Source organism: Sminthopsis crassicaudata, chromosome 6 (genome assembly GCF_048593235.1).
Source record: "Sminthopsis crassicaudata isolate SCR6 chromosome 6, ASM4859323v1, whole genome shotgun sequence".
Classification (NCBI taxonomy): Eukaryota; Metazoa; Chordata; class Mammalia; order Dasyuromorphia; family Dasyuridae; genus Sminthopsis; species Sminthopsis crassicaudata.
This window is the reverse complement of record NC_133622.1, coordinates 205,620,972-205,648,393: the sequence shown is the minus strand read 5'-3', so window position 1 is coordinate 205,648,393 and position 27,422 is coordinate 205,620,972. Positions and strand designations below refer to the sequence as shown.

The 27,422-nt window shown below is 41.6% G+C and overlaps 1 protein-coding gene across 1 annotated transcript in view; it reads left to right on the top strand.

Moving 5' to 3' along the window:
• The window catches only part of IRAG1 (inositol 1,4,5-triphosphate receptor associated 1), a 138,867-nt gene that overhangs the window by 101,600 nt on the left and 9,845 nt on the right, over positions 1-27,422 (top strand). Inside the window, 10 exon segments of the mRNA XM_074273242.1 lie at positions 33-111; positions 4,554-4,677; positions 8,271-8,301; positions 10,725-10,865; positions 11,889-12,020; positions 14,317-14,458; positions 20,542-20,591; positions 21,820-21,927; positions 24,232-24,264; positions 24,266-24,297. Of these exon segments, the coding sequence (XP_074129343.1) occupies positions 33-111; positions 4,554-4,677; positions 8,271-8,301; positions 10,725-10,865; positions 11,889-12,020; positions 14,317-14,458; positions 20,542-20,591; positions 21,820-21,927; positions 24,232-24,264; positions 24,266-24,297 (872 nt within the window).

The following is a 27,422-nucleotide window of genomic DNA, read 5'->3' as shown; positions in this document are numbered from 1 at the left end:
TCTGAAAATGTTATTTTCCTCCTCCTGCGCAGGAGCACATCCTGATGAGGAGCCAGAACTTGGTTGGCCTGAAACTTCCAGATCTTAGTGAAGCTGTGGAACAAGAGAGAGGTAGGTAGGCTGGAGGCAAGGGGTCCTTCCCTTCAGCCAGGTGGCAACCCCCTCCGGCCAGAGGCCAGAGCCTTCCTCTTCGTGCCGATATCATAATGTCGAACTCATGGCTGCTCACTAAGCTTCGCTTGTTTACTCACGAGCACACTCCGTCACTCAGGCTCATTTCCTTTCCCGTTAGATTGTAAGCTCCTCGAGAGCAGGGACTGTCCTTTTACCTGTTTTTGTATCCCCAGCACTTAGCCCAATGCCTGGCAGCACAGTAGGAGCTTAATAAATATTTCTCGACTGCCATCCACTCATCTCTTCTTTAATGCCAGCCAAAATGGCCCTCCTCTGTTTTCTCCTCACCAGAGTCTTCAGGTCCTCCTTGCCTCACACCTAGCTCACTGTGGTAGCCTCCTCAGTGGCCTCCCAGCCTCCAGTCTTTCCTCCACGTGCTCTCTCTAGGGGCCAGAGTGAGCTTTCTGAAATATCATTCTGGTCATGTCTCTCCTCTGCTCAGCCATCATCAATGGCTCCCCGTTAACTCGATGAACAAATCTAGGTTCCTCTGTATAAATTTTTAGACTCCCACAATCTGGCTCTACTTTACCTGTTCACCCTCATTTCCCACTTCTTACTCATAAGCACCCAGTATTTCCCTCCTCACACTAGATTTTCTTCTGATTTCCTTTCTTTGTTCATGCGATTACTCTCACCTAGGATGTCCTCATCCTTTTTTTCCCATATATCCATTGCTTTACCCGCCCTCCATTTCCCATCTGGGAAGCCCTCTTGGACGACATTAAGTAACTCCATGCTGGTAATTATAATCTTTATTTTCTCAGCATATCTTACTGGAAGATTAAAAATAATAAAAACAGCTAGCATTTATGTTGTGCTTTAAGTTTTTTGCAAAGTGCTTTAATGTTTTATCCTCCCAACAACCCTGAGAGGGATGTTCTATCATTATCCCCATTTTGCAAATGAGGAAATTAAAATAGATAAAAGCCAGGTGATTTGCCCAGGATTACACAGCTAGTAAGTATCTGGGATGAAATCTGAATCCAGGTTTTCTGGTTTCTAAGTCTTGCCACTTAGCTAATTAAGCAAAATAAGTCAAATCCCTCTTCCACATGACAGTCTTTCAAATCCTAGAAAATAACTATCATTTTTTATCCTGAGTCCCTCCCCCAGACCAAACACCCCCAATTCCTTCCAATGATGCTCCTACAGCAGGATGTGGAACCCCCTCATTATCCAGGCTGCCTCAGCTAAAGGCTGGCTGGACAAAATGCCCAGCCTTGAACAGAATGCTCCAAGGATGGTCTGAGTGGGGCAACAGGGAGCAGACTATTGTCTCCCTTACTCTGGGTTCTAGAACTCCTTCAGGCAACCTAAAATCCCTTTTAGTCACCATGTTCCAGTTCTGCAGGGTTTCACTTATTAGCTGAATGGGCTTGGGAAGTCTCCCAATTTCTCTTGGGCTCCATTGCTCCATCTGCAGAATTAAAATCATAGGATCACAGAATTAGAGGGCCATCAAGTCCAACCCCTCCCCACATTTTTACAGATGAGGCCCAAAGAGATTAAATTACCTGCCCAAAATCACACAGAAATAAGATTAGACCCAGGTTCCCTGGGAATATCCCCTGCCTTCTTAGCCAACCTCACTGGGTTGTATTTAATAAAGATCAATGAAGTAATAGATATAAATGATGACGGATTGTCATCTTCTCCACAATTGCCTGGGTCATGGCCTGCCTTCAGGCCCGCTCAGATATCAGGTGGCGATGATGGTCTCACCTTGGGAGCCTCCCAGAGCAGGGCTACCCAGAAAGCCCCCCATCTAATGGCAACAGTGGCCCTTCACCCCTCATCTCAGCAGAGTCTCAAAAGCTTGACAAAGCTCTGAGAAGAACCAGAAACAAAGGCTAAGAATGAGTCCCTGTGGACAGCCACGTCTTAATGTGGATACAAATTCCAAATTTTCTTTTAAATATTTATTTTGGTGCAGCTGAGAGAATTTTTCCAGCCAAAGAGTCTTGGATGGACTATGTGGGGGACATACAGTGTGTAGTTCCATCAGTCATTATGCATGTATGTGCTCCGAGCAACACAAAAGAATGAAAAGCTCCAAAAACTCTTCAGCAATATTTAAACTAAGTGTCGAGAAGACATTAGTAGCCACGAAACAATGTGGGAAAAAATCAAGACAATTTAGAATTTGAGTATCTCAACACTGAAAGGTCTCTTTGGGCTCATCCCGCCTAGCCTTCTGTCCAGTGTACAGTCAAGCAGGATAGCTCCAGGCCTTGTCAGTCAATAAGCGAATCAATGCATTGAACATGCTCCAGTCACTGGGAATAGAAAGAAAGGCAATTATTACAGGCCCTGCCCTCAGGGAGTTATATTCTAAGGAGGGAGACAACATTAATAAAAGTTTGCACATACATGATCCATATGGTGTAATTAGAATAATTTACCAGTGTGTTCCTACCACAGTAAAAGGTCCTAAATGGAACCCCCAAATGTCACTTTGCAGAGCTTCCTTCTGAGGGAAAAAAAAGCACTAGCAGTGAGGAGAGGAACATCAGGAAGGGCCCATAGCAGAAGGCAGTATTTGGGCCGAGTCTTCACGGAGGCAGAGGCAAGGATGGGGAGCATTGGCAGAAATTAATTCATTTCTGTTCCTGGTGTTTTCCTCTGCAAAGAAAGGGAAGTTGGGCAAAGAGGCTCATTTTGCCCAGAGAGATAGTGGAATCAGGGCCACAATGAGTTTGGGCAAGACATCCAGGTGGGATTGGAAGGGCCAACCCCCTCATTTTACAGATAAAAAAGTCGAGTGACTTTAAGGTAAGTTAGCAGCAGACTTGGGGTCCAAAATAAAGATCCTCTCACTCGAGATCTAGGGCCATGCTGCCTTTTCCATCAGGGAGTTAGAAAGAAGGTGTTGGACCTCAAGATTCATTCTGAAACACATGGTCTCATTTTTATGATCTTTCACATACAGGTTGATAAAGTTGAGCAGTTGGGGACAATGTGGAGAGATGAGAAGGGCAAGGACAGTGTAGGAGAGAAGGATGACATGTAGGGGACGGGAAGATCACTCAGCAAAGACCAATGGGACAACAGGAGAGTCAGCAGTGTGTTAAACCATCTGACAATGCCAAAGACTTTTGGTAGTGAGTAACCATGATTTGTGGCACCTGGAGAGTGAATTGCCAAGCTGCATCTGCACTGGGACTGCTTTCCAGAATGATGGCAGGGGGAGCTGGGCTGGAAGCAGGACACCCAAGGATGTTATCCTTCCCAGAGTCTTAAGCTTACCTGCCAATTGGTAGCAGTTGGTGGTGGTGATGGTGAAGGTCATACTATGTAAAGATGATTGCTTGAGGTTTGGGTGGCAAATGGAAAGACAGAGAGATAGAGGCAGAGACAGACAAAGAGAAAGACAGAGAGAAACAGAGACTTCGAATATTGAAGAAGAGACAGAGAGAGAGAGAGACAGAGAGAGAGAGAGAGACAGAGAGAGAGAGAGAGACAGAGAGAGAGACAGAGAGAGAGAGAGAGAGAGAGAGAGAGAGAGAGAGAGAGAGAGAGAGAGAGAGAGAGAGAACTCTAGCAATAGGGGATAAAAAGAGCAAAAAGCACAGGTTGAAAGATTATACTTGGAAAAGAGAATTGAAGTGACTGGTAAAGATACAGAGCAATTTTGAGGTGGAGAAGAGGAAACTATGAATAATCCACAAATATTTACTAAGTGCCTACTAGGTGCTAGAGATAAAAAAAAAAAAAAAAGATGCTTCCTGCCCTCAAGGAGTTTATGTTCTACTGAAGGCAACTCATTCAAAGCAGATATAAGGTAATGAAGGAAAGGTACTAGCAACTGGAGGCATGTGGAAAGACATTCTGGTGGTGGGGAAACTTTAAAGAAATTAGTGATTCTAAAAGGGAAAGGGGTATGGTTTCACGCTTCTTGCTATAAAATATTAGACAAAGTCATCTGACGGATGTTCAGATGGGAGAGATTTGGGTTTTTCGTTGGTGTCCATATACCTTCTGGCTATCCCTCTTATCTCCCCATGGAAAATCCCAGGTTTTGTACTTTTCCCCAGTATCCCTAAGTCACATGTAGATAAGTTCATTTTCTGTAATGGGATAAATGTTTTGAACTAAACAAGGAAGCACAGCTAGATAACCCTTGCGTTCTGAGAATCCTGCCAAAGAAAGGGGACTTTTTGGGGAGATATAACTACAGATCTGTGCCATGAAATAGTTGGTCTGTTGGTCAATCACCAACAGATCCTGCCTGTCCACCATGGACGAAACAAGCCCTGTATCAGCCACCAGGCAATATTCCACTTGTCGAAGAGAATGATTTAGGTGAAGATAATTTACCAGTGTGTTTCTAATATAATAGAAAGTCTTAAATGGGATCCCCAAATGTCACTTTGCAGGACACCCCTCTGAGCTTTCCCCGGGCATTGAAGAGGAAGAGTCCAAGAGTGGCTGTGACGTCATGCCCAACATCTCTGATGTGCTGCTACATAAACTACGAGTTCATAAGGCCCTCCCTGGCAGGTAAAACACAGCGTGGTCTCCAGAAAGCTTGATGTCCCTCCAGGTAGCTTAAGCAGAGGGATGGGACATCTCTATGCATCTCTGTGTTGTACTCTTTGTGGGATACAGAGACAAATTAGACATGGAAGCAGGGGGTGGGGAACCAATGCAAAATAATGTGAATGAGACCTGAAAGACAACAAAAGTTCAGAGAAAAGAGAAATCACTGTGGTCTAGAAAAGTCAGAGGGGAATTACTGGAGGAGGCAACATTTCCTGGCAGGTAGGCTCTTGGAGTAGAATATCAAATCCCAGTCCAGAAATCCCAGCCAAAGGAAGCTGGCTCCCTCCAGATTCTACACAATTCCCATTCTGCCTTGCTCTAGAATTACTATCAGGAGAAGTTACTTTTTCTTTCAGGATTGAACAAATAGAGATGGTGTGCATAGTGGGGATAGAAAGTTGGCTTTAAAAGTCAGGAAAATGTGGATTCAAGTCCTGACTGACAGGTACTGATTGGGTTACAGAGACACCTAGACTCTTAGTGCCCCAGGCTACTTTCTAAGACCAAAATATTATGGGGAAAGTGTCAAACTGAATAGATTGAAGAGAATTCCCTAAATGGATGAAATCATATCCCACAATCTGGTCAAAAACAAGGAGATTTCAAGTTAGGTTACAACAATTCTCCTTGACTAGTCTTTAAAGGGAAGATTTCCCAGTCTGGCCCATCATCTCTGAGAGCCATATTCTGTATCACAGAAGCTAGGATGGCAGATTTATAATTGGAATGGGTCCTGGGAAGCCATCTAGAGCTGTTTCCTCCTTTTATAGATAGAGAAACTGAGGCTCACATGGGGTTAAATGTCTTGGACAAGTTCCCACAAATCGTGGTCGATTCACTATTTGAGCTCATCTATGACTCTTCCCACTATGACCCGCACTCTCTCAGACCTTTTTAGGAAGACCCTACCCCCTCTAAAAGGCACTTGGTGGCCTTTTCAGAGACAGCATATTAAGCTGCAGGAGGCCAAGAGAAATTAATATTTTTCTTACCTAAGCCACCACTAAAAAGCTCAGGTAGTCTGAAACTTATTATAAAGCCATGGTGTACTGTAGCCTTGGACTCAGGAGACTGAGACTGTAGCTTGAGAGTGACGTCAGTAGAAAGATAATGGGTTTTTTTTTTTTGAGGCAATTGGGTTTAAGTGACTTGCCCAAGGTCACATAGATAGTAAGTATTGAGTGTCTGAGGTCAATTTAATTCAGGTCCTCCTGAGTTCAGGACCAGTGCTCTATCCACCACTCCATCTAGCTGCTGTCTGATGGAAAGAAAGCTGGTTTAGCGTCAGAGGACCTGCTTCAAAATCCTAGCTTTGCCACTTACTGCCTGGGAGACCCTTCAACAAGTAGCATGATCTCTCTGGGTCTCATTTTCCTCATCTGTCAAATGAGGGAATTGTGCCAGACCATCTCTAATGTTCCTTTGGACTCTAGATAAATGATGTTCTAAGATTCAAAGATCTTGAATATCAATATAATCCTAAATTTGTAACTTTGAATGGGATGTGGTTTTCCCCTCTATGTCTAAGTGATAGACTTAGAAATGGACAGGACTCTAGAACAAAGATTCTTTAACTGTGGCTCATGACCCCATAGGGATCTTGTAACTGAATGCGGGGATCCTGAAATTATCATTTATTATCAGTAAATGTTTGATTTCTATATCTATTTGAAATATCTATATGTCTGGGGTTGTGTAAAAAATTCTGGAGTAAAAAGAGGTGATGAGTGAAAAAAATTTAAGAAGCCTTGGTCTAGAACAATCTCCTTGACTCACAAAGAGGGAAACTAAATCCCAGAAAGGTGCAAATTTCTGAAATAAAGCCCGTTTCCTTTGGCCTGATTCTACACTAATCAAATATATATTTGATAGAAAATGTGTTCTCCCACCCAATGGTCCTCCTGCCAGTGGGTGTTTATCCACTTTTCCATGAAAATTCCTCTGGTGATTTGAATCCAGAGCGCTTTCTGTGCATTCAGGATCGCACAAGGAGTGAGTAGATCAGCCAAAATTTGATTCCAAATCTTCTGAATTTTTAAAAAATCTAAACGGATTAATAATGGCGGCAGGAAAGGTAGAAATGCAGAGATCCAGACTGGAGAAGGAGATTTGTCGTGAATTGGCCCAGGGGCCACTCCCGTGGAAGATGGCCAAGTGAAGAACCTGATTCATCTAACTCTTAGCTAGGGGTGAGTCAGCCACTCAGTCCTAGGCTGGCTGCTCACAGAAAACAGCATCAGGGCAGATTCCCTGGCACCTAAACAGGAAGGCTCCCAGCAGCCTTCAGTCAGGGGTGACCAGCACCCCGCCTCACCACAGAAGGGGTGACCTTGCGCCTCTGTCCAGGGAGGCAGAGGAAGTGGGACTTCCTGAGCATCTTATCCTCAATCTGTTCTCTTGCTGGGTGGGACGAAGCCGTTAGGTCCCTTGTTCTCCCTCACTTCCCACATTCAAGTTTGCACCACCCCAAGACAGGAAAGAAAGGGGCCCCAGCTTTATTTACAGAGTCCAGGGATTTTTAACAATGAGCCACCCTTTCTCACTGCCTCAAGAGCAAGAGATAAGACTTGTCTGCTGACTTGGAGGAAAAAACCGGTTCCTCCCTCGTCCTTGACTAGCACCAAACATCCCTTCCATGTTAGATTCAAGCCTCCTCCTTTGAGAAACTGCTGCTTCCCTTGTTCTCTTTCAGTCCCTCCAGCCATAAATCAGGGAGACAGCTTTTGAAGGCTCACATATCCTTTTAAGCATGCTGTGTCCACTCAGTGAACCAGCTTAGAGCCAATCAGTCAGCACCATTTATTAAATGCCTACTGTGTGTTCTACACTATGCTAGGTACTGGAGGTACCAAAACACATAAAAAAATTTTTCCAGGAGAAATTTATATTCTAGCAGGAGAAAGGGAGGAGGAAAACATACTTGTTTATAGATATGTACAAAACAAGCACACTTGGAAAGGAGGTATTAGCAATTGCAGGGAAGAAGGGAGTATGAGGAAAGTCTTCATGTAGAAGCCTGAAACTTCTTAAATCCAGGTAGTCCTGTCTCCAAGATCTGCCCTCAATTGACTAAGCAATTTTGATTGTTAATTGATTTTTAAAAATAACTCTAAAATATAATATTTATATAATATTTTCTATGTGTCAGTTACTGTGCTTTACGAGTATTATCTCATTTGATCCTCACAACAATCCTGAGAAGGAGATGCTATTATTATCCCCATTTTACAGATAAGGGAAGTGAGGCAGGCGGAGATTAAGTGAATTGCCCAAAATTACCTACCTAATAAGTTTCTGAGGCCAGATTCCAGTTCCAGGACCAGCATTCTGGACCTAGATGGAAAAGGCAGATGTAAAAAATGGTAGTTGTGAAGGGTAGGTATTCCAGGAGGCAGAGGTGCAAGCAAAGGCCGGGAGGGAGATGGGATACCCCACATTTCTCTGGCGTGGCTCCTTTGAGAAGACCTAGAGCGGTTCCTAAGGTTAGGGAGGCTTCCTTTCAGTTCCTTTGGAGGTAAAATGATAAGCATCTTTTCCTCCCTTTCTCCTAGTGCTCCTCCGCTTACCGAAAAGGAAGTTGAGGTAAGTACCTCATAGCTCTCATCAAAGTCCATCCAGATCCAGGCTGAACTGGCCTGTCCCACTTCACACAGACTGAGGTTTGGGAGGGGGAAGTCATGTGACTTCCTTGGGGTCTGAGCCACCATAATTCTTGGCAACTTTCATTCACTTTTGAGATCCTCATGTTTATTTAGATCGGGGCTGGGGAAACTTTCAGCCAGGGGCCATTTGGATATCTGTAACATCATTCTCAGGCCATACAAGATTATCAACTTACAGACCTCAAGCAGTAGGACAACTTAAGTAGTAATTATACATAGCTTTCAGCTCATCATTGCCTGTGGTTGATTATGCAAATTATTTTGTGGAACACTTCCCAGCTCTGAGATAGTTTAGAGATAGATAGATTAGATAGATAGAGACAGACAGACAGTTGGACAGAAGACAGACAGATGGATGGATGGATAAATGGATAGATTGATGGATGGATTGATGGATTGATGGATAAATGGATGGACAGACAGACTGATAGATAGACAGATGAATCGATAAATGGATGGATGGATGGATGGGCAGGTGGACAGACAGGCTGATAGATGGATGAACAGATAGACAAATGGATAAATAGATAGATGGACAGACAGATAAATATAGACAGACATAAATACATAGGTAGGTAGATGATAGATAAACTGATTCATAAATAATGCTAATTAGGACAAAGACCATTAGAATCTAGAGCTAGTTGAAGGTTTCTTCAAACAATCCTGAAAAATAACATTTGGAACAGAGAAGGTAGGCCTTTTTCTGTGATCATGGGATGATTTAAATGTAATCAAATTAAATTAAAGATGGAATTTATCTCTGCTTTACTTTTAAAAATTAAGACTTGATCTTTAGCAACCTTGGATTAGGGGAAAAGATGCTAGGCAACTGCTGAATATGTGTGTGTGTGTGTGTGTGTGTGTGTGTGTGTGTGTGTGTGTGTGTGCATTTCAAGACATAGTCCCTTGCCCTTGAAAGCTCCCAGACTGGCACAGAGATAGAGCATATAAGGGCTATAGCTATATATAGGGATCTAGATTCCCTATATATAGCTATCTATAGGGCATGGCTAGGACAACTTAGAATGAAAGTACGTGGGTAGCATCCATAGTGTTATATAATCAGCACAGAGAGAGATCCTACTTCCACTGAAGAGTTTCCATTTAGCCAAATCTCTTTCCCAGTTTTTTCCTACATAGGCTCAGGCCAGGAAGCCCCTTCTCTGTGATTTCCACTTTTTTTAAAGGTCACTCCTGCAACTAATGTTTATACAAAGTTTTAATTGAACCTTAGGGGTCTTTAAAAAAAAAGTCTTCTGGCAGCCATTTAAAATTGCTATTTGAGCAGAAACTGGGAAATGTGATATGAATACTGGCCGAAGTCCCTTTTAAATCAACAAGACATATCCTTCACACCAGTTTTCCTTAAATATAGTTTCTCCATGTGAAACTCTTTGGCCATAAATCTCCCCAACTAATCCAAATTGCTTACCTTGGCTCAGCTAAGGACCCCTGGCTTATTTAAACTAAAGCAGCTATCATGGATTTTCTTCAATTCAGTGAAGAAGGACAAAGTTGTATTTTGGGGGGAGGGGACAACTTTAGTGAAATGCACTCTTTCCATTTCCCTTTACTTAAGTCTCCTATGGCCATATATTGCCAGTTTTGTGGCTTTCTGAATTTTTTCCATGGGTTCTTAATATCCTAGAGTTGGAAGAAGAGGATTTAGCAGTCTTTGGATCATAGTCTTAGATTGGAAAAGGCCTTTTCCAATCTCCTCACTGTACAGAAGGGAAAATGGAAGATCACATTGATTGATGTGACTTGGATTGAATGACTTGGCCAATGTCACAGAGCCAGTGACTAGAAAGTCCAAGTGCAAAAGTAGAGACCACATCTAATCTAATGTTCTTCCTAGAATCTCTTGAAAAGGCTCAATCCCACTCATCCCCTCCATTATCCTCCGGTGATGGTTGAAATTTCATTCTCACGTATCTTTGGAGGGTAAGACATTCAAGTTATCTAGGAAGAAGAGCAATTCTTCTTATTTTATTTTTAATCATTCTCATCCATCAACACCTTGCTAAGATTTGGTTTATCTTCTTAGTCTTAAAGGGAGGTTTTGTCAGGCACTTCCATGTTTTGGTAAGCTATGTCAATACAGATTCTTCTGATAGAAAGAAAACTGATTTATAATTAGATCAGGATCCAAATATCAACTCTACTGCTTACTACCCAGAAGGAGTCAGTTCAGTTGTCTGAGCCTCTTTTCCTCATTGGTCAAATGAGGTGGTTGGATTTGGAGTCCCAGCTGGGTCTCAAATTCCAATCTATAGATAACTCATAAACTAGACCTTCTAACATACAGCAGCTCCTGCTTGCCCTTCTCCCCCTCCATAGAATGTGTTTGTCCAACTGTCCTTGGCCTTTCGAAATGACAGCTACACCCTGGAGTCGAGAATTAGCCAAGCTGAGAGGGAAAGGAACCTGACGGAAGAGAACACCGAGCAAGAACTAAATAACTTCAAAGCGTCAATCACAGTAAGGAAGGAACTTGGCTTGGAGAGTGTCCAAGGGCCAACCATCCCCAAGATGTCCCAAGGCTATAGCAAACTGCTTCCCATGGGGAGAGGGAGGGGAGGGGAATTGTGTATATGAGGGTCAGATAAGTTACATAGAAAGGGGGTAAGTGATGGGGACCAGGGAATTAAGTTATAAATTAAGAATTGATTATTTTATAAATTAAGAATTTATTATATTTAAACCAGATGGTAGTTGGTGGGCAGAGGAGAAGGATATGCCCTATTTTCAAGTGCTAAAATGACCACATCTGATCGGTCAATGAGGAGACAACATAACAAAGTCGATAGAGGGCTGCCCTTGAAGCCCAGAAGACTGTTGAGGTCCTACCTCTGTGACATACTATGGCTATATGATCCTGGGCAAGTCAAATTATAGCAAAGGTGCCAACCCTGAATTGGTAGAAGGAACTTCCTTCCTCATCTGGGGGTTTCTTATATCACAAATTGACAGATCCACTCTTATCTGCCATCTGAAAAGCAGACCTGGCTTCGAATGCTTTTCCAAGATTGCTCTGCCTGAGAAGGAATGGGGAAAAGGTTTGCCTAAGCAAGGGCTATGAGCTGAGGTCATCTATGTAGGTGTGTGACCTTTTGGACTCTTTTTAGTCCTAAATGGAGGCTAGCTTTTCTCCCTTACTTTTGACTCCCTTCCCTGGCTGCCAGTCAGTGTCCAGTTGTTTCATTTTTATTTGGAGTTTTAAAAAATCCTTTGTCCAGATTTTTTGGGTTGTGTAAGAACCCCCCAATTAGCCAAAGTATAAGGATGAATCTGACTAAAGGGCAGTTTGAATCTCTAACTAGCCAGGAAGAGCTTCTCCAAGGCAGGCCGGCCCAGAGGCTCCAGTTCAGCCCCTAAGCTCAACAACTATAGGATGAGGAAAGGTAAGATAGGGCAGGGAGGGGGAGCATTCAGATCTCCCCATTCCTGCTTTCCTTCACCCCATCTGGGACTCAGAATGTTCCATGTTCTTCCCCCTTTCAGTCTTCAGCATCTATCTGGCAGCCCTGTGAACACCGAGAGACCTATGAGAAACTGTTGGAAGACATTGCCGTTCTACATCGCTTGGCTGCTCGTCTCTCCAGCCGTGCTGAAATGGTTGGGGCAGTCCGCCAGGTCAGACCACTGACCTTCCTCCTACCACTTCCTCACTTCAGACCCTGCCCATCTCAAGACATTGGTGATCCTAAAGGAAGGAATCGGGCCTTCCATCATGGGGCTATTTGTTGAATCTATTAGCCTAAGAAATCACTGCTGGGACACAGGTACCAGGTGGCCCTGAAGGACATGATAGGAGAGTGAGCTGCAATGATCCTCCCTAAATTCAGGTCTCATCCTCAAAATAAACCTATTATGTGCCAAGCACTGTGCAGGGACACAAAAGGGGTGGTGGTGGAATAGTCCCTTCTAATGGGTGAGACAACATGCAAAAATAACCATGTACATGCAAGATATGGACAGGGTAAACTGGAGGTAATTTCTGAGAGAAGGTATAGGCAAGCTTCATGCAGAGAATGGGCTTGAGCTGAGTCCTAAGAGAAGGCAAAGGTAAGGAGAGAGAACAATCCAGGGATGAGGAACAGATAGCTGATGAATGGAACATTATCTCTGAAGAACCTCAAGAACACCAAAAGTGAGACCTAAAGAGAGGAAGGGCCTTATCAGGACAGATCATACATATTGGGCTGAATCTAGTAAGATAAAACATATAAAAGAAAAAAAATGTCTTACATCTGGATTCAAATAATCAACTTCACAACTTGAGGAGCCTCACGTGGCCAGTCAGCTTCTGAGGAAAGCTCTGGTGGCTTTCACTGACTACCGTAGTGGGATATGGCAGCAAAGAAAGGCAACGAAATCTTGGGCCACTTTCAGAGACGTATGATATCCAGGACTTAGCCTTATCCATAGCTGGAGTTCAGCTGCGTGAGTCCCATTTAGTAAGGCCAATGGCGAACCGGACAGAACCCACAGAATGACCAGGATGGGAAAGCGCTTGAGTGCATGCCAGGAGAGTATTAACTGAAAGAACTTGATGTGATTTAGGAGGAACAGAGTAGCAATCTTCCAATATTGGAGGGCTGTTTCATGGAAGAAGTATTAGATTTATTTGGTCTGATACTAAAGGCAAGGATTAGATGTAATAAAGCAGCTGATAGGTGCTTAATTGTGGTGGTTGTTAAGTTGTTTCAGTCCTGATTCTTTGTGATACCTTTTGGGGTTTTCTTGGTAAAGACTCTTTCATCTGCCATTTCCTTCTCCAGCTCATTTTTAAGGGGGGGGGTGGAAGTGGAGGCAAGCAGGATGAAGTGACTTGCCCAAAGTCATACAGATAACAAGTATCTGAGGCTGGATTTGAACTCATGAAGATAACATTTCCCTGACTCTAGGCCCAGCACCTTATCCATTGTGCCACCTGAATGAAATTAACTCTCACTCTTCTTACTTTGTTTTGTTTTGTTTTGTTTTTTGCTGAGGCAATTGGGGTTAAGTGACTTGCCCAAGGTCACGTAGCCAGGAAGTGTTAAGTGTTTGAGACCAGATTTGAACTCGGGTCCTCCTGAATTCAAGGCTGGTGCTCTAACCACTGCGCCACCTGGCTGCCCCTAAATTTGTGGGGTTTTTTTGTTTTGTTTTGTTTTCCCTGAGGCTGGGGTTAAGTGACTTGCCCAGGGTCACACAGCTAGGAAGTGTTAAGTGTCTGAGACCAGATTTGAACTCTGGTCCTCCTGAATTCAAGGCTGGTGCTCTATCCACTGCGCCACCTAGCTGCCCTCTCACTCTTCTTACTGCTGATGCTTGGCCTCTATTGTAGGTCTCATATCTCTGGTTGGTGGGCCTTTTGGCGGTCATGTCATTCCGTTGACTCACATTGATAGTCTTCACTTATTTCAGCCGTTCTTCTCTATGACATCTAGCTTGGCAAATATGCAGGGTGTCCCAAAAGTCTTGGTGCAGGATTAAGCTATTAAAACTTAAAACCTGCACTAAGACTTTGGATCCATCCTTCCTTATAAAGGCTTTTATGGAAGATTGCACTTCCTAAATGGTCTTTGAGACCTTTCCCACTTCTGGCATGCTGTCCTCTGAGGCTCTGAAGTCTGTCCTACATTCTGAAGTCTTCCAGGGTATTATAGTGCAAAGAGCATCAGATAGAATGAGAGAATCTGGATCTGAATCCCACCTTTGTTGTTTACTACCTATATCAGCTTGGTCAAGTCACTTCAAGTAGCTGAGTCTCAATTTCCTTATCTGCAAAATGAGGATGGAATCATCTCTAAGATTCCTCTATTCCTCTGAGCTCCTATGGTATTGCCTCTGATATTTCTATCCATCCATCAATCAAAGTTATTTCATCTTGCTCTGTCTTGATTCCTTAATTTTATCTACCTCTTCTGTCTCTTCCTCTTAGGAAAAGCGGATGTCCAAGGCCGCGGAGGTTATGATGCAGTATGTAGAGAATCTGAAGAGAACGTATGAGAAGGACCACGCAGAGCTCATGGAATTTAAAAAACTAGCAAACCAGAATTCAAGTCGAAGCTACGGCCCCTCTGGTAAAACCGAGTGGAATTTCTGTCACCCCAGGGAGTCTCTCTCAGGTCCCTGGGGAGTGCAAAGCCTGGCCTTGCAGCAACAAGGCAGACAGCTAGTGTCGTGAACTACCCAATTGTGTACCAGTCATTGTGTTCCGAGCTGCAGATTCAAAGATAGGCAGAATTAGGCCCTGCCCTCCAGCAGCTGATAGTCTACTGAGGAAGACAACATGCAAATGCATGTACAACAAGCTATAGAAAGGATGATGAGGGAGTCGTCTCAGAGGGAAAATACCAGAGTTGGGACATAATTTTTGCAGAAGGTGAGACTTTGGCTGAGCTTTGAAGGAACCAAGGAATCTGCAAGACAGAGATGAGCAGGGAGAGTATTTTTGGCATGAGGAATGGCTGGTGAAGATATACAGAGCTGGGGGAGGAAGTGTTTTGTTGGAGGAATGGCAGGAGCCCAGAGTCACTGAAGTGAAGAGCTTAGGTAAGGAGGCTGGAAAGGTGTCAGGCAAAAGTCAACCAGAGGATTTTATATTTGGTCCTGAAGGCAACAGGGAGTGCCTAGAGCTTATTGAATAGGGGATGATAGGGACAGATTTATATTTTCATAAAATCAGTTTGATAGATGAGTGAAGAAGGGACTGATCTGGGAAAGACGTGAGGCAAGGAGACCAATCAACAGTCCATTGAAATAGTCCAGGTGAGAGGTGATAAGTCAGGTAGGTGATACGGTGGATAGAACACCAGGCCTGGAGTAGTTTTGTGAGCCTGAGTAAGTCACTCAATATCATACACCTCAGTTTCCTCATCTGTAAAATGAGCTGGAGAGGGAAATAGCCAACCACTCCATCTTTTTTTTTTTTCAAAAACAAAAACAAATCAAGACAAACAAAAAATTTATAAATGGGGTCACAAAGAATTGGACACAACTAAAAAACAATTGAACATTATATATATTGGATTAGATGACCTGATAGAAATCTGACTTGGTGATTCCACCCAGCAGTTGGAAGCAGGTGAGTGGGAGCTAGAAGAGTGTTTGGAAATAGAAGAACTTCATGGGATTAAAAGCATTAGGCAGAAAATGCAGAATGTAGAAGATATACTTCACGTAAGTGAGCATTGACTACAAAGTATATTCATTCAATCCTCTTTAAAATTAAGGAAATACTGAGAATTAGAGGGATTTTATTCCAGTTTCAAGCATGAAACATCTGCTATGTTGCCCTGTGGGTCTGGGGCTGAGAGATATACATCAATAAGACACAGACTTGCCCTCAGCCAGCCCATAGTCATGGAGAAAGGAAATAAGATACAGACACAGATAAAATAAAATAAAATAAGTTAGAATATTGTAAACACCTAAGTAGACTCTAAAACGGGCTCTTTGAACTTTTTCCACTCATGATCCCTTTTCACCCAAGACATTTTTACATCATCCCAGATATAAAGCTAAATAAAATAGATATTCAAATCATGCATTTACTGATAATAAATCACAATTTCATGGACCCCCCCACATTCATTTACATGATCCTAAGTGGGATCACAAGCCAGTTTAAAAAGCTTCGATCTAAAATCCATGAGGTCAGATGATTCACTTCCGGCAAGTGAGCACAGCTGCAAGTTTTCTAGTACAGGGGACATCAGAATGGGGTCTTGAAGGTTGGGTGGGATAGCAGCAGGTAGAGATAGTGGGAAAGAAGGCCATTCCAGACCAGAGAAGAGTATGGGCAGAAGCCCAAAGGTGAGATATTCCAGGAAATGTCTGGGGAGGAGGGGGAGTGACATGTCCAGTTTGGATGAAGCCCAAAGTTTATGAGCAGGGGAAGAAGTGCACATGAAAGCTGGAAAAACTGGAGCCTGATAGGATGCAGGCATCCTGAAAAATGACCTTGTTTACTCCATATATTTTGTTGATTGAAATCCAATACTAACAAAATGGAACCAAAGAAGTAATGGAGAAAACAGTGAACGGCCTCTCAAGGTTCACATCAGGACAAACAGAAATTATACAATAGTTTTAGGAGATGATGACTATCTTAGACAATCACCTGCTTCTCAGAGAAGTTAAGGGAATCATTGCCAGTGGTCACCTAGTTAGAGATAAGATTTGAATCCAGTTCTTGTCTTAACTCTAAGTACAGAAGTCTATGCCTTATACCACATGTTGCAATAGAAGCTAATTAGCACTACTCATAAAGGTCAAAAGGCCTCCAGGTTCCAAGGCTGAATTCAGGTGTATCTCTGTGATTGGTTCTAAGAGATGTGATCCAACCCTGGTCTATTAATCCACTGGCTTTTTAACATGAAGGGAGATGAAGCCAAATTACAAGAAAATGACCAAAATCACCATTTGGATGCATAAGTCTGGGTTAGTAGAAATATGATGTGATGTTTAATCATTCTTCAGTCGTGTGTGACTTCATGACCCTATTTGGGGTTTTCTTGACAGAGATAGTGGAGTGGTTGTGCTTTTCCTTCTCCAGTTCATTTTACAGATAGGGAAACTGAGGCAAATTGAGCTGTGACTTGCTCCAAGTCACACAGCTCCTAAGTGTCTGAGGCTGGATTTGAACTCAAAAGAGAAATGTTTTTGACGCCTGGTCTGGCAATCTATCCACTGCACTACCTAATAAAAATAGAGTACTTTGAAAAAATGACCTCTGTCCTGCTCAGACCACAGGCTGGAGTGTTGTGTTCAGCCTGGGTGAAGGACATGGATATTCTAGGATGTGTCCAGGAGAGCTAGCTCAGCTAGGCAGTAAATCCCTCCCACTGGAAGGATTCAAGTGCATGAGCATATATATGCCAGGGATGTTGTAAAATGGACTTCTGTGAATGCATTAGAGAGCATGTGATGTCCTTTCCGCTCTAAGATTCTGTTTTTCTAAAAGTGAGTGTCCTAGGGGAAAATTAGCCTTGTCCCTTGGCAGTTAGAATATAAATAATGGCTTACAATAACTGTTTTAGGTAATGCTTTAAGGTTTGCAAATCACTTAAATTATGTACTCTGATAAATCCTCACAATAACCTGCAAGGCAGGTGCTATTACCATCATTTTGAAGATGAGGAAACTGAATCTGAGAGAGGTGAAGTCTCTCAAAGAAACACAAGAACTCAGGGTCACACAAATGCTTGAGGTAGAATTTGAACTCAGAACCACTTAAATCCAAATTTAATTCTCTATCCACTGGGTAGCTCTCCCTACAGAGCTGATTATTTTTGCCCCATGTCTTTTTATTTCACTTTCAGGCCAGTTGCTAGAATCATCAGAAATCATTTCCTAGCAAGTAAAGCCCGTGCCAGAGGGAATCAGAGTGCTGGCTACTGAGAGATAAACAGCACAAGAAAATGGACCTTTTAGAGACCACAATTCCTGGATGTTACAAACATCCTTAGTTACAAAGAATTGGAGGAGGGAGAATGCAGAAAGCATATCCCAGATGGAGAAATCTTTATAAACAGAATGTTCAGAGAGTTTTCTGGGGAATATCAGCAGCTTTTTTTCCAAAACCAAGGTAGAGATGCACAAAGCTGTTTTGGCTCAAGTTTAGGAAATGAGGGCCTAAAATACCTGGCTTAGCAAACAGCTCATCGCCAATGTTTGGAGTTGGGAGAGTGAGTTAATTCATTCCTAATCTTAACACTCAGAAACCTGGTCCAACATTCCTCAAACCTAGACACTGGGCTTATTGACAATATGTGAACCACCAGCCCAGAAAGGATGCAAGGATATATATATCAATCACTTTCACCAGCCACAAAATTGCTGGCTTCTAATAGGTAAAGTTATAGATGCGGCAGTGTCCAAACTGCAGGCTTAGCATAGGGCCTGGCCCATAGTAGGTGCTTTATAAATGGTTGTTGTTTTGACAAGCTTGCTATGAATGGCCACGGGACTAGGGGCAGTAATGTTTTATAGTCAGAAGGGCAAGGAAGTCTGGAGTCTTTATTCAAATGTTCCATCCCATGGCTAGAAGATCCCAAGCACCTTTCAAACACTGAATCGTGTCAGGGATGCACAGAGAGAGGCTGGTAGAATTGTTTTGGCATCAGAGATCACATTACTGGATCCCCGTTGTTTTTGTTTACCTGTCTCCTTCTAACCAGCCTGCATCAGAGAGTTGCTGTGAACTTCTCACTAGAACCTGAGTATTCACATATCTGTCAGCTGGGAGCCAGTTTACTGAGACTTAAAAGAACCAGACTGGACAATTATCCAGATGTCTTCCTATGTGTCCTAGCTGCTCCCCCATCTCCTCCAACTGTAATTGGGGCAGGATACTCCATGTATGTGCTTATATTATAATTTTAGACAAATAATCTGATAGCATTTCCTTCATTGAGGCAGCTTGGATCGTGTAAATGGGACTAGGATCAAAAAGCCCTGAGTTTTAATTCTACTTCAAATACTTACTACTTGTGTGACTCTAGGCAAGCTCTCCATCCTCAACCATACCTACTTTACAGAGTTGTTAAGAAGATCAAATAAGATAACATATAAAGCTTTTTGTAAGCCTTAGAGTGTTATAGAAATGCTACCTATCATCAGCATCATTATTCTTATCATGACCTTCCCATTTTGTTGAGCATTCCTTAAGTTAATAATTATTAAGCACCTTCTGTATACCAGGCCTTGCTATGAGAATTATAAAAAGATAGACATATAAATAAGACATGGTCACTGCCCTCATAGAGGATATACTCAGAGTAAGAATAAAATTGATTCGCAAAAAATATACAAAATCAAACATGTGATAAATGAATATATACATGATAAATGTATAGGCACTTAATAAATGCTTTTTAAAATTGAGTTGAACCTTAAACATGTATAAGCAGCTAAATGGTATTCACCTTGCAGCCAGGAAGACTTTAGTACAAGTCTGACCTCAAGTGATTAATAGCTATGTAATCCTGGACAAGTTATACAACCTCTGTCTCAGTTTCTACAACTGTGAAATGGGAATGACCTACCTTCCAAGGTTGTTGTAAGAATAAGTTGCAGTGAGGTGATTCAGGTCAATTCCAATGCTCTTGTGATGGAGAGAGCCATCTGCATCCAGAGAGAGGACTATGGGGACTGAGTGTGCATCACCACATAGTATTTTCACCTTTTTGTTATTGTTTGCTTGCTTTTTTTCTTTCTCATTTTTTTCCTTTTTGATTTGATTTTTCTTGAGTAGCATAATAAAAGTAGAAATATGTATAGAAGAATTGCACATATGCAATTACTTGCCATTGGAGGAGAGGTTAGGGAGAAGGGAGGGAAAAATTTTTTTGGAACACAAGTTTTTGCAGGGGTGAATGTTAAAAATTATGAATATATTTTGAAAATAAAAAGCTATTATTAAAAAAAGAAAAAAAAAGAATAAATTGCAAGGACATTAATGCTGCCATTGTTATTGTTATTATTATGAACAATCTGTGACCAGAGATATCCTTGAATCTTTTCTAAGTGGTAGGACCACTGACTTATCATCTGCTAGAAAAGCTGATGAGAAGGTTACTAGGTAGAACAGTGGTACAGCAGGCAGGAAAATGCTGGGTGATGCTACTGCATAATAGAATAAGGGGGTTCAAGATTCCTGGACTCTGAGCTCCAAAAGTGGCCCCACCCAATCAAGAAGCATTTATTAGGTATCTATTATTTATTAGGTATCTATTACAGGGTGGACACTGCGCTAAGTGTTGAGATATAAAGAAAAAGAAAAAAATGTCCTTGCCCCCAATGAGTTACATTCTAGTTGGGGGACATGACATTCATAGGAGATACATAGAAGATAAATAGGAGATAACCTTAGGGGGAGGCTTTAGCAGTTGGGAAGACGAGGAAAATCTTCCCACAGCAAACTGTTGAGCTGAGTCTTGAAGGAAGCCAGAGATTCATAGAGGTGGACAGGATACGGAAGGGGACAAAGATCTCATTTTGGAATGTCCCTGCCTTCTCCCCAAGCTTCATGGAGGACTGAGCCACGAGCATTCACAGAGGGGGGTCTTTTGGACAGTTTCTAGGACTTTCCTCTATGTCTGATCTGAATTTGATCAGAAGTGATTGACGATGTTCTCTGTGTCTCTTCCTGTTGCTGCAGAGGATGGAGTCCCCCGCACCACCAGATCCATGTCTCTCACTCTGGGAAAGGTAGGCTGCCTGCAAGGTGGGGGGAAATACAGTGGAAGGGAATTGCTCACTAGGTGCTCCAAGATAACCTAAGACCATGGTCTTTTAAGAGAGAAAAACATCCAGATAGTAATTCACTAGACATTCACTTCTTAGGTGATCTTGAATCTTAATCTTTCTCTGATAGTTTCCTCATCTACAGATAGGAAGTCCTAGAACCTTCTCTGCAGAAGGACAGCTAAGTGAGACAGTGAATAGAGCTCTGGGATCAAGAACCTGGAAGAGCTGAATTCAAATCTAGCCTGAGACACTTACTAGCTGGGTGACTCTGGGCAAATTATTTAGCTTCCGTATGCCTCAGTTTCCTCAACTGAAAAATGGGGATAATAACAGAACTTACCTCCCAATGGTGCTGTAAGGATCAAATAATATTTGTAAAGCACTTAGCACAGTGCTGGTATGCTTTACAAGATATGTATGAGGACCCATTCTTATTCAAAAGCCCTTTCCTGAAATTAAGGATCTGTTGAGTAGGATCATGGGATCACAGATTCTAACCTTCTTATTTTACAAATGAAGAAATTTCCACAATTAGTAAGAATGTAAGTGAGATTTGAACTCATCAGAGATTCAAAATTAGGAAAAACTTTAATACTCAGAGCCCTCAAATGGAATATCTGCCTCATCAGGTCTGATCAGGTGGTCTCTCTTTGTCACTAGAGCTATTTAAAGTGGGTGACTACCGGGCAGGGGTGCTACAGAGGAGATTCCTGCTTCAAGCAGGAGGCATATATTCCCACTTTTAAGAATTCATATTTCAAAAATTTCAAAAAAAAATTCCCCAACTCTTTTTTTCCCCATAGATTCAAAGGATGGGAGAGCAGGAACTTTTAATCAGCATCTGGTTCAACCCACACCACCCCCTTTTTATACAGTGAAAAACTGAGACTGAGAGTGATTATGTGTACTACAGACTAACAGCATCTGTTCTTACCTAAGAAATCTCTATTTCATTCTCTTGGTTTTTTTATGAATTTCCTAAAATTGTTATTTCTCCCAGAAAGACTCTGGTCCAAAAATGAGTCCCTCAGGACACATGGCTTTAATGTGGAATGGTCTCTGATCACCCTGATGTACACACACACCCCTTCCCCTCTCTCCATTTTCATCAGTTAAGACAGCCACCATCATCCCACTGAGGAAGGCCTGCTCAAGGCCTTCCTGTTAGTCAATCCTTTTCTTCCTGCAGAACATGCCCCGTCGGAGAGTCAGCGTGGCCGTAGTTCCCAAATTTAATGCTTTGAACATTCCTGGCCAGCCTTCCAGCACGTCACCCATCCCATCTTTACCAGCCCTGGTGAGTATGACTAGGGGAATAATGGTGGTCCAGAACTAGACTTTGCGACAACTGGAAGAAGGACCTCCAGGGACAGAAAAGAAGCCACAAGAAAAACTGTGACTTTAGGGTGAGCTTATAACTCATTCAGTCATTCAGCAGACAATCTTCTCTCTGTCATTGATTTGGGTAAGGACATTGAGGTCTTGAATTTTGGTTTGAATTTTATACTTTACAACATAACTTATATTTCACTCTGCACAATTCAGAGGCAAACATGGAATAAAAGATAGAAGATCTGGCCTTGGATTTAGGGAAATCTGGGCTCAGATCCTGTCCTTGACACATTCTGGTCACATAACCTCACTCTGGACACGTAACCTCACAATGCTCAAGTCAATTCTCCAAGGCTATAAGTTGAACTGAAGGTGATGAGCAGTATTGGCAGAGTGAGTTTCCTTATGTGGGAGTTTCCTTTATCAATGACAGAAGAGATCTAGAGTTTCCTTTATCAATGACAGAAGAGATCTAGTCCCTCTCTTTTCTGTATCTCTCTGACTCTCTCTCTCTCTCTCTCTCTCTCTCTCTCTCTCTTCTCTCTCTCTCTCTCTCTCTCTCTCTCTCTCTCTCTCTCTCCCACACACATTCTCCTACCCTCTCTTCCTCTCTCCCTCCTTCCCTCCCTCCTCCTCTCTCCCTCTCATTCTCTCCTTCCTTCCTTCCTTCCCTTTTTCCCTCCCTTCCTCTCTCCCTTCCTCCATCTTTCTCTCCCCCCACCCCCAGCCCCAGAAAAAAGAGCATGGCTATTGTTTGTATTATCAACAATAAGAAGAAAACTGTAGCTAAGTTCTATTCACAGCTCTATTGTTTTGCCAAATAAGAGCAGGTTTTCTTTAGTTTTTCTCCCCCTTCCTTTGCCCTGATTCAAATTTCTTGTGCAACTATAATCTCAGTCAACCTAAACTCCCAAACCAAGGACCAAAATAAAACCACCAACATGAAATCTAGGAGCAAGAAAGGGGACCATAAGCATAGCACACTCCCACCACTCCCTCTCTTAAAACTCTATTGTTTTTAGAGCCTTGCTTTTTAATTTTCTTTCTTCCTCTTTCCCTCCTTCCCTCCTTCCCTCCCACCTCCTTTCTTCCTTTCTTCTTTTTTCTTTCTCTTTCTTTCTTTCTTTCTTTCTTTCTTTCTTTCTTTCTTTCTTTCTTTCTTCTTTCTTTCTTTCTTTCTTTCTTCTTTCTTTCTTCCTTCCTTCCTTCCTTCCTTTTTTCTTTCTTTCTTTCTTTCTTTCTTTCTTTCTTTCTTTCTTTCTTTCTTTCTTTCTTTCTTTCTTTCTTTCTTTCTTTCTTTCTTTCTTTCTTTCTTCTTTCCTTCCTTCCTTCCTTCCTTCCTTCCTTCCTTCCTTCCTTCCTTCCTTCCTTCCTTCCTTCCTTCCTTCCTTCTTTCTTTCTTTCTTTCTTTCTTTCTTTCTTTCTTTCTTTCTTTTCTTTCTTTCTTTCTTTCTTTCTTTCTTTCTTTCTTTCTTTCTTTCTTTCTTTCTTTCTTTCCTTCCTTCCTTCCTTCCTTCCTTCCTTCCTTCCTTCCTTCCTTCCTTCCTTCCTTCTTTCTTTCTTTCTTTCTTTCTTTCTTTCTTTCTTTCTTTTCTTTCTTTCTTTCTTTCTTTCTTTCTTTCTTTCTTTCTTTCTTTCTTTCTTTCTTTCTTTCTTTCTTTCTTTCTTTCTTTCTTTCTTCCTTTTTACATTTCTAGATGTTTCATCTCTAGCCTGGAAATATCAGTTTTCCAGCACCATATTTACTCACAGATTCCATTACAAAATAACAACAACAGCAACATCTTGGACATCCTCTGAGTTCACTCTAAGAAGGATTTGACTCACAAGAGCTCTGGGTAGCTAAGTTTTGGTAGTAATAAGAACACACTGGTGTGCCTTCTGCGTAGCAATGCACGGCACATGAAGAAGTCTGGGGTTATGGCTGTCCTCTAAAAAAGGGGACAGGCAACTGAACCCCACTGAAAGGATTCAAGGTTTAAACTCTAAGAGCTGAACAGATGGAGAGGAAGCAGTGAAAGGAAGCAAGTCACCCTCACTATGCTTTCAATCCCACATTCAGATTGAAAAGGACAGAGGAAGGCTTAAGGGAATTCATGATGATGGCTCAGGAGTCGAAGTGACCCTAGAGAGTACAGGACATCTGGGGGATGAAGAGAAACTCACTTATCTAATTATGTATGTAGGACATACTGATATGCTGATCCATCTGCATGTTTTGCTCTGATTTATTTATGGGAATGAAAAATTTATCTTATTTTCACTATAGGCTGAAACACCAAATGGGAAAGGAAACTCCTCGGCTTCCCCTGGCTCCACCAGGACTTTTAGAGAAGTAAGTTCTCTGGTTTGATTTTTCACCTTGAGGTTGCCTAGAAACTTGCTTTGGTTGGTTGGGCTATTTCTCCGTCTTTCTGTACTATCTTTCCTTTCTCATCTCTTCCATCTTTCCTAAGCTCTCCTCTCCCATCTCACCTCTTCAACATCTTTTCCTTCTTCCTCCCATTCCAGCACATATCATCCTCCTTTGTTCTGTCCTTTCTCTCTATCATTTTCATCACCCCATCTTCCTTTACTTCCTCTTTCCTTCTCTTCTTCCCCTTCTTGTCCTCTACCTCTTTCTTTCCCTATCTCTCCATCGTTCCCTTTTCTTTCTCTCCTTTTCCTACATTTAATCCCTTTTCTCTTCTCTCCTTCTCTCCCTCTTCCTCATCTCCTCTCTTTCCTCACTTCCTTCTTCCCTTACTTTTTTCTCTTCTTTTCACTCCACTCTCCTTCTATCTCCCTCTCCACTTCCCTCACATCCTTTTGCCTTTTTCCTGTCCTATCTCTCTCCTTATTTTTCCTTCTCATGCTCCTTTCCCCAACTCCTACCCTCAAGGCCAAGAAAAAAAAGTGATTTGAATTTATGAACTTTTATGGAAAATGGTTTATTTGGCTCTCTAAGGGTCCAAGAGACTGTAGTTTGACCCATGTTATTGCATTATGATTGTGATGAAAATATGTTGAATTTTGTGCTGATCTGAAGTCTTGGCTTCACTTGGGAAAGTTTCCTATTTCAGGCTTCTGTGCCCCGTGCATTTCTTTCCATTTTAAGACAGAAAAACTAGGCAACCAGACCCATTCCTATGATACAGGGATCTGTATGACCCAAATAGACCATTTGTTTTGCAGAATCTTTCCCCACCTGGCCGAGGACTCAGTCCTTATAAAGTTTTCTCTTCCCCCATCAACTGGAAATATTGCCTCCCACACAATCAAGGAAAATAGGGATTTTTTTTTAAAGTCACTTACTCTTTTTTTTTTTTAAAGAATCTTCAATTTAGATTTTCTCTTAGGGAATAACAATATAGATCTAGAACTTTAAAGTCACTCTAATACAAGCTCCTCATTACACACAGAAAGAAACTGAGGACTAGAGAGATGAATTGACCTGCCTCAAGATATGTAGATTTTAAGTCAGAGAGAAAGAGATAGAGAGAGAAAGATAGGATGGCTTCAGAGAAACATGTAAGCTCCCTCCTAGTTCTGAAATTCTACAATTTTGTCATTCTCAATGAAGCCCAGAAGCAGAGAGGGGAATTCCATGTATAATCCTCAAGGGCATATAATCCAAAAGTCTTATAGAAGCTTTGTAAGACATGTTTCCCATTACTTTCTGGACAGGTCTTGGGTAGACTTACCATCACATTTCCAGAGCACACACAGACGGAGAAGGGCAGGGCAGTAGTCAGGTGTGTGAAAACACTAGAATGGGACCTGGGAGAATTGACAAAGTCAAGAATTGAAGATTGGCTGCTTTGATTATCTTAGGGAAAAGATCCAGAATTCCTCTACTCTGACTGGGACTTGTAGCTGGATCCCAGATCAATAGTCCCCACAATCCCACCAAACCCCTTCCTTCTCATTTGAAAAAAAATGTATGGATTTTAGCAAATTATAAGCTCAATGTGTGGTATGAGTGTGATAGTGGCCTAAAAAGCAAATGTGATGTTGAAATGCATTAAGAAAGGCATATGATATCCAATAATAGGGAGGGGAATTGTCCTCCTCTATTCTGACCTGGTCAGATCACACCTGGAGTGTGAAAACCACACTTTAGAAAGAATCACCAAAGGCTGGATGACTGACCACTTGCTGGGCGTGTTCTACATGGGATTCATGTGTACAGGTTGAATTATATTGTCTCTGAGGCTCCTTCCAATTCTGAGCTTCAGTGACTTTAGAATAGAATTTTACAAAACAGAATACGGGGGAGGAAATTGGGGATATTGAAGAGAAGGGAAGGGACTTGCCGAAAGTCACATAGTAAGTTAATGACAGAACAGGTATCTATATTCCCAGTCCAGCATGGAATCTTCCATTGTATCCCACTGCCTCCAATAAACTATGAGTTCATTGTTACCAGGTCACATCAAAATTGTATTTTGTTTAACAAGAGTACTTGTAACACTTGCAAAACAAAGACTAGATACAAAATAATTTTATGATTGTTCATTAAAAAATCAAAACAGAATCACTGGATCAAAAATTCTTACTGGAGTCTCCTTAATTACCTTAATAGAGTCTCCCTATTAGCTCTAAGACAAAATACAAATGGTCCTTAACAATATGGCTACAACCTATTTTTCCAGGCTTATTTTATATTACTGGAGGGAGTAAAAGACTAGGTAACATTTCAGAACTCCACAGAGTCATCAGACTAAGTTGTTATTTTATTGTTTTATGGTAACATCTAAAATGTCTCCAACTTTGATTTTTAAAGCAACGAATACAGAAAGACTTCCAAAGTTACCCATATGTTCAGGAAATTGTAAATTAGAATTTTTCCAGCATTGTCAGAGAATAACTAGTCAAAATTATCCCTATCCTCAAAAGAGCTCTTGACATAATTCAAAACTCTCAGCATGGGTTAAAAAAAATCTACTATGAAAGTTCCCTTAGGTCAGAGCCCCCATGAATACATTTCTCTAATCAATACAATTGTTTTCTACTGTGGACTGTGGTCTATCTGGTTTCTTAAAACAGGGCATCACAAATTCTTTTACTGCCCAGTTTCATTTTAAACTAGCCACTCTAAATTAAGCAGATCTCTGCTTAAATATAAAATTAAGCAACCTCCGAAATGGACAAAGATAGAAGAAACCAAAGATGTGGTTCTGAGCTCTAATATCTAATAAAAAATATGCTTTGTAAGGCCATTATCTACATTGCTATTTATTCCTGTATAATAGGATATTATTATTGCTATCAAATTTTTCCATTATGATAAATGCACCTTCAAGAGAGGGAAAATTCACTATAAGGAAATAATATATACAGCATAATATATAAATGATATCTTTAATATTTAAAAATAAAATTATTTAATGTTTTAAATAATATTATTTAATAATAAATAAATAATACATATAAAAATATATAGCAGATAATAGAAGAAATGTTGTGAGCACCTGTTAT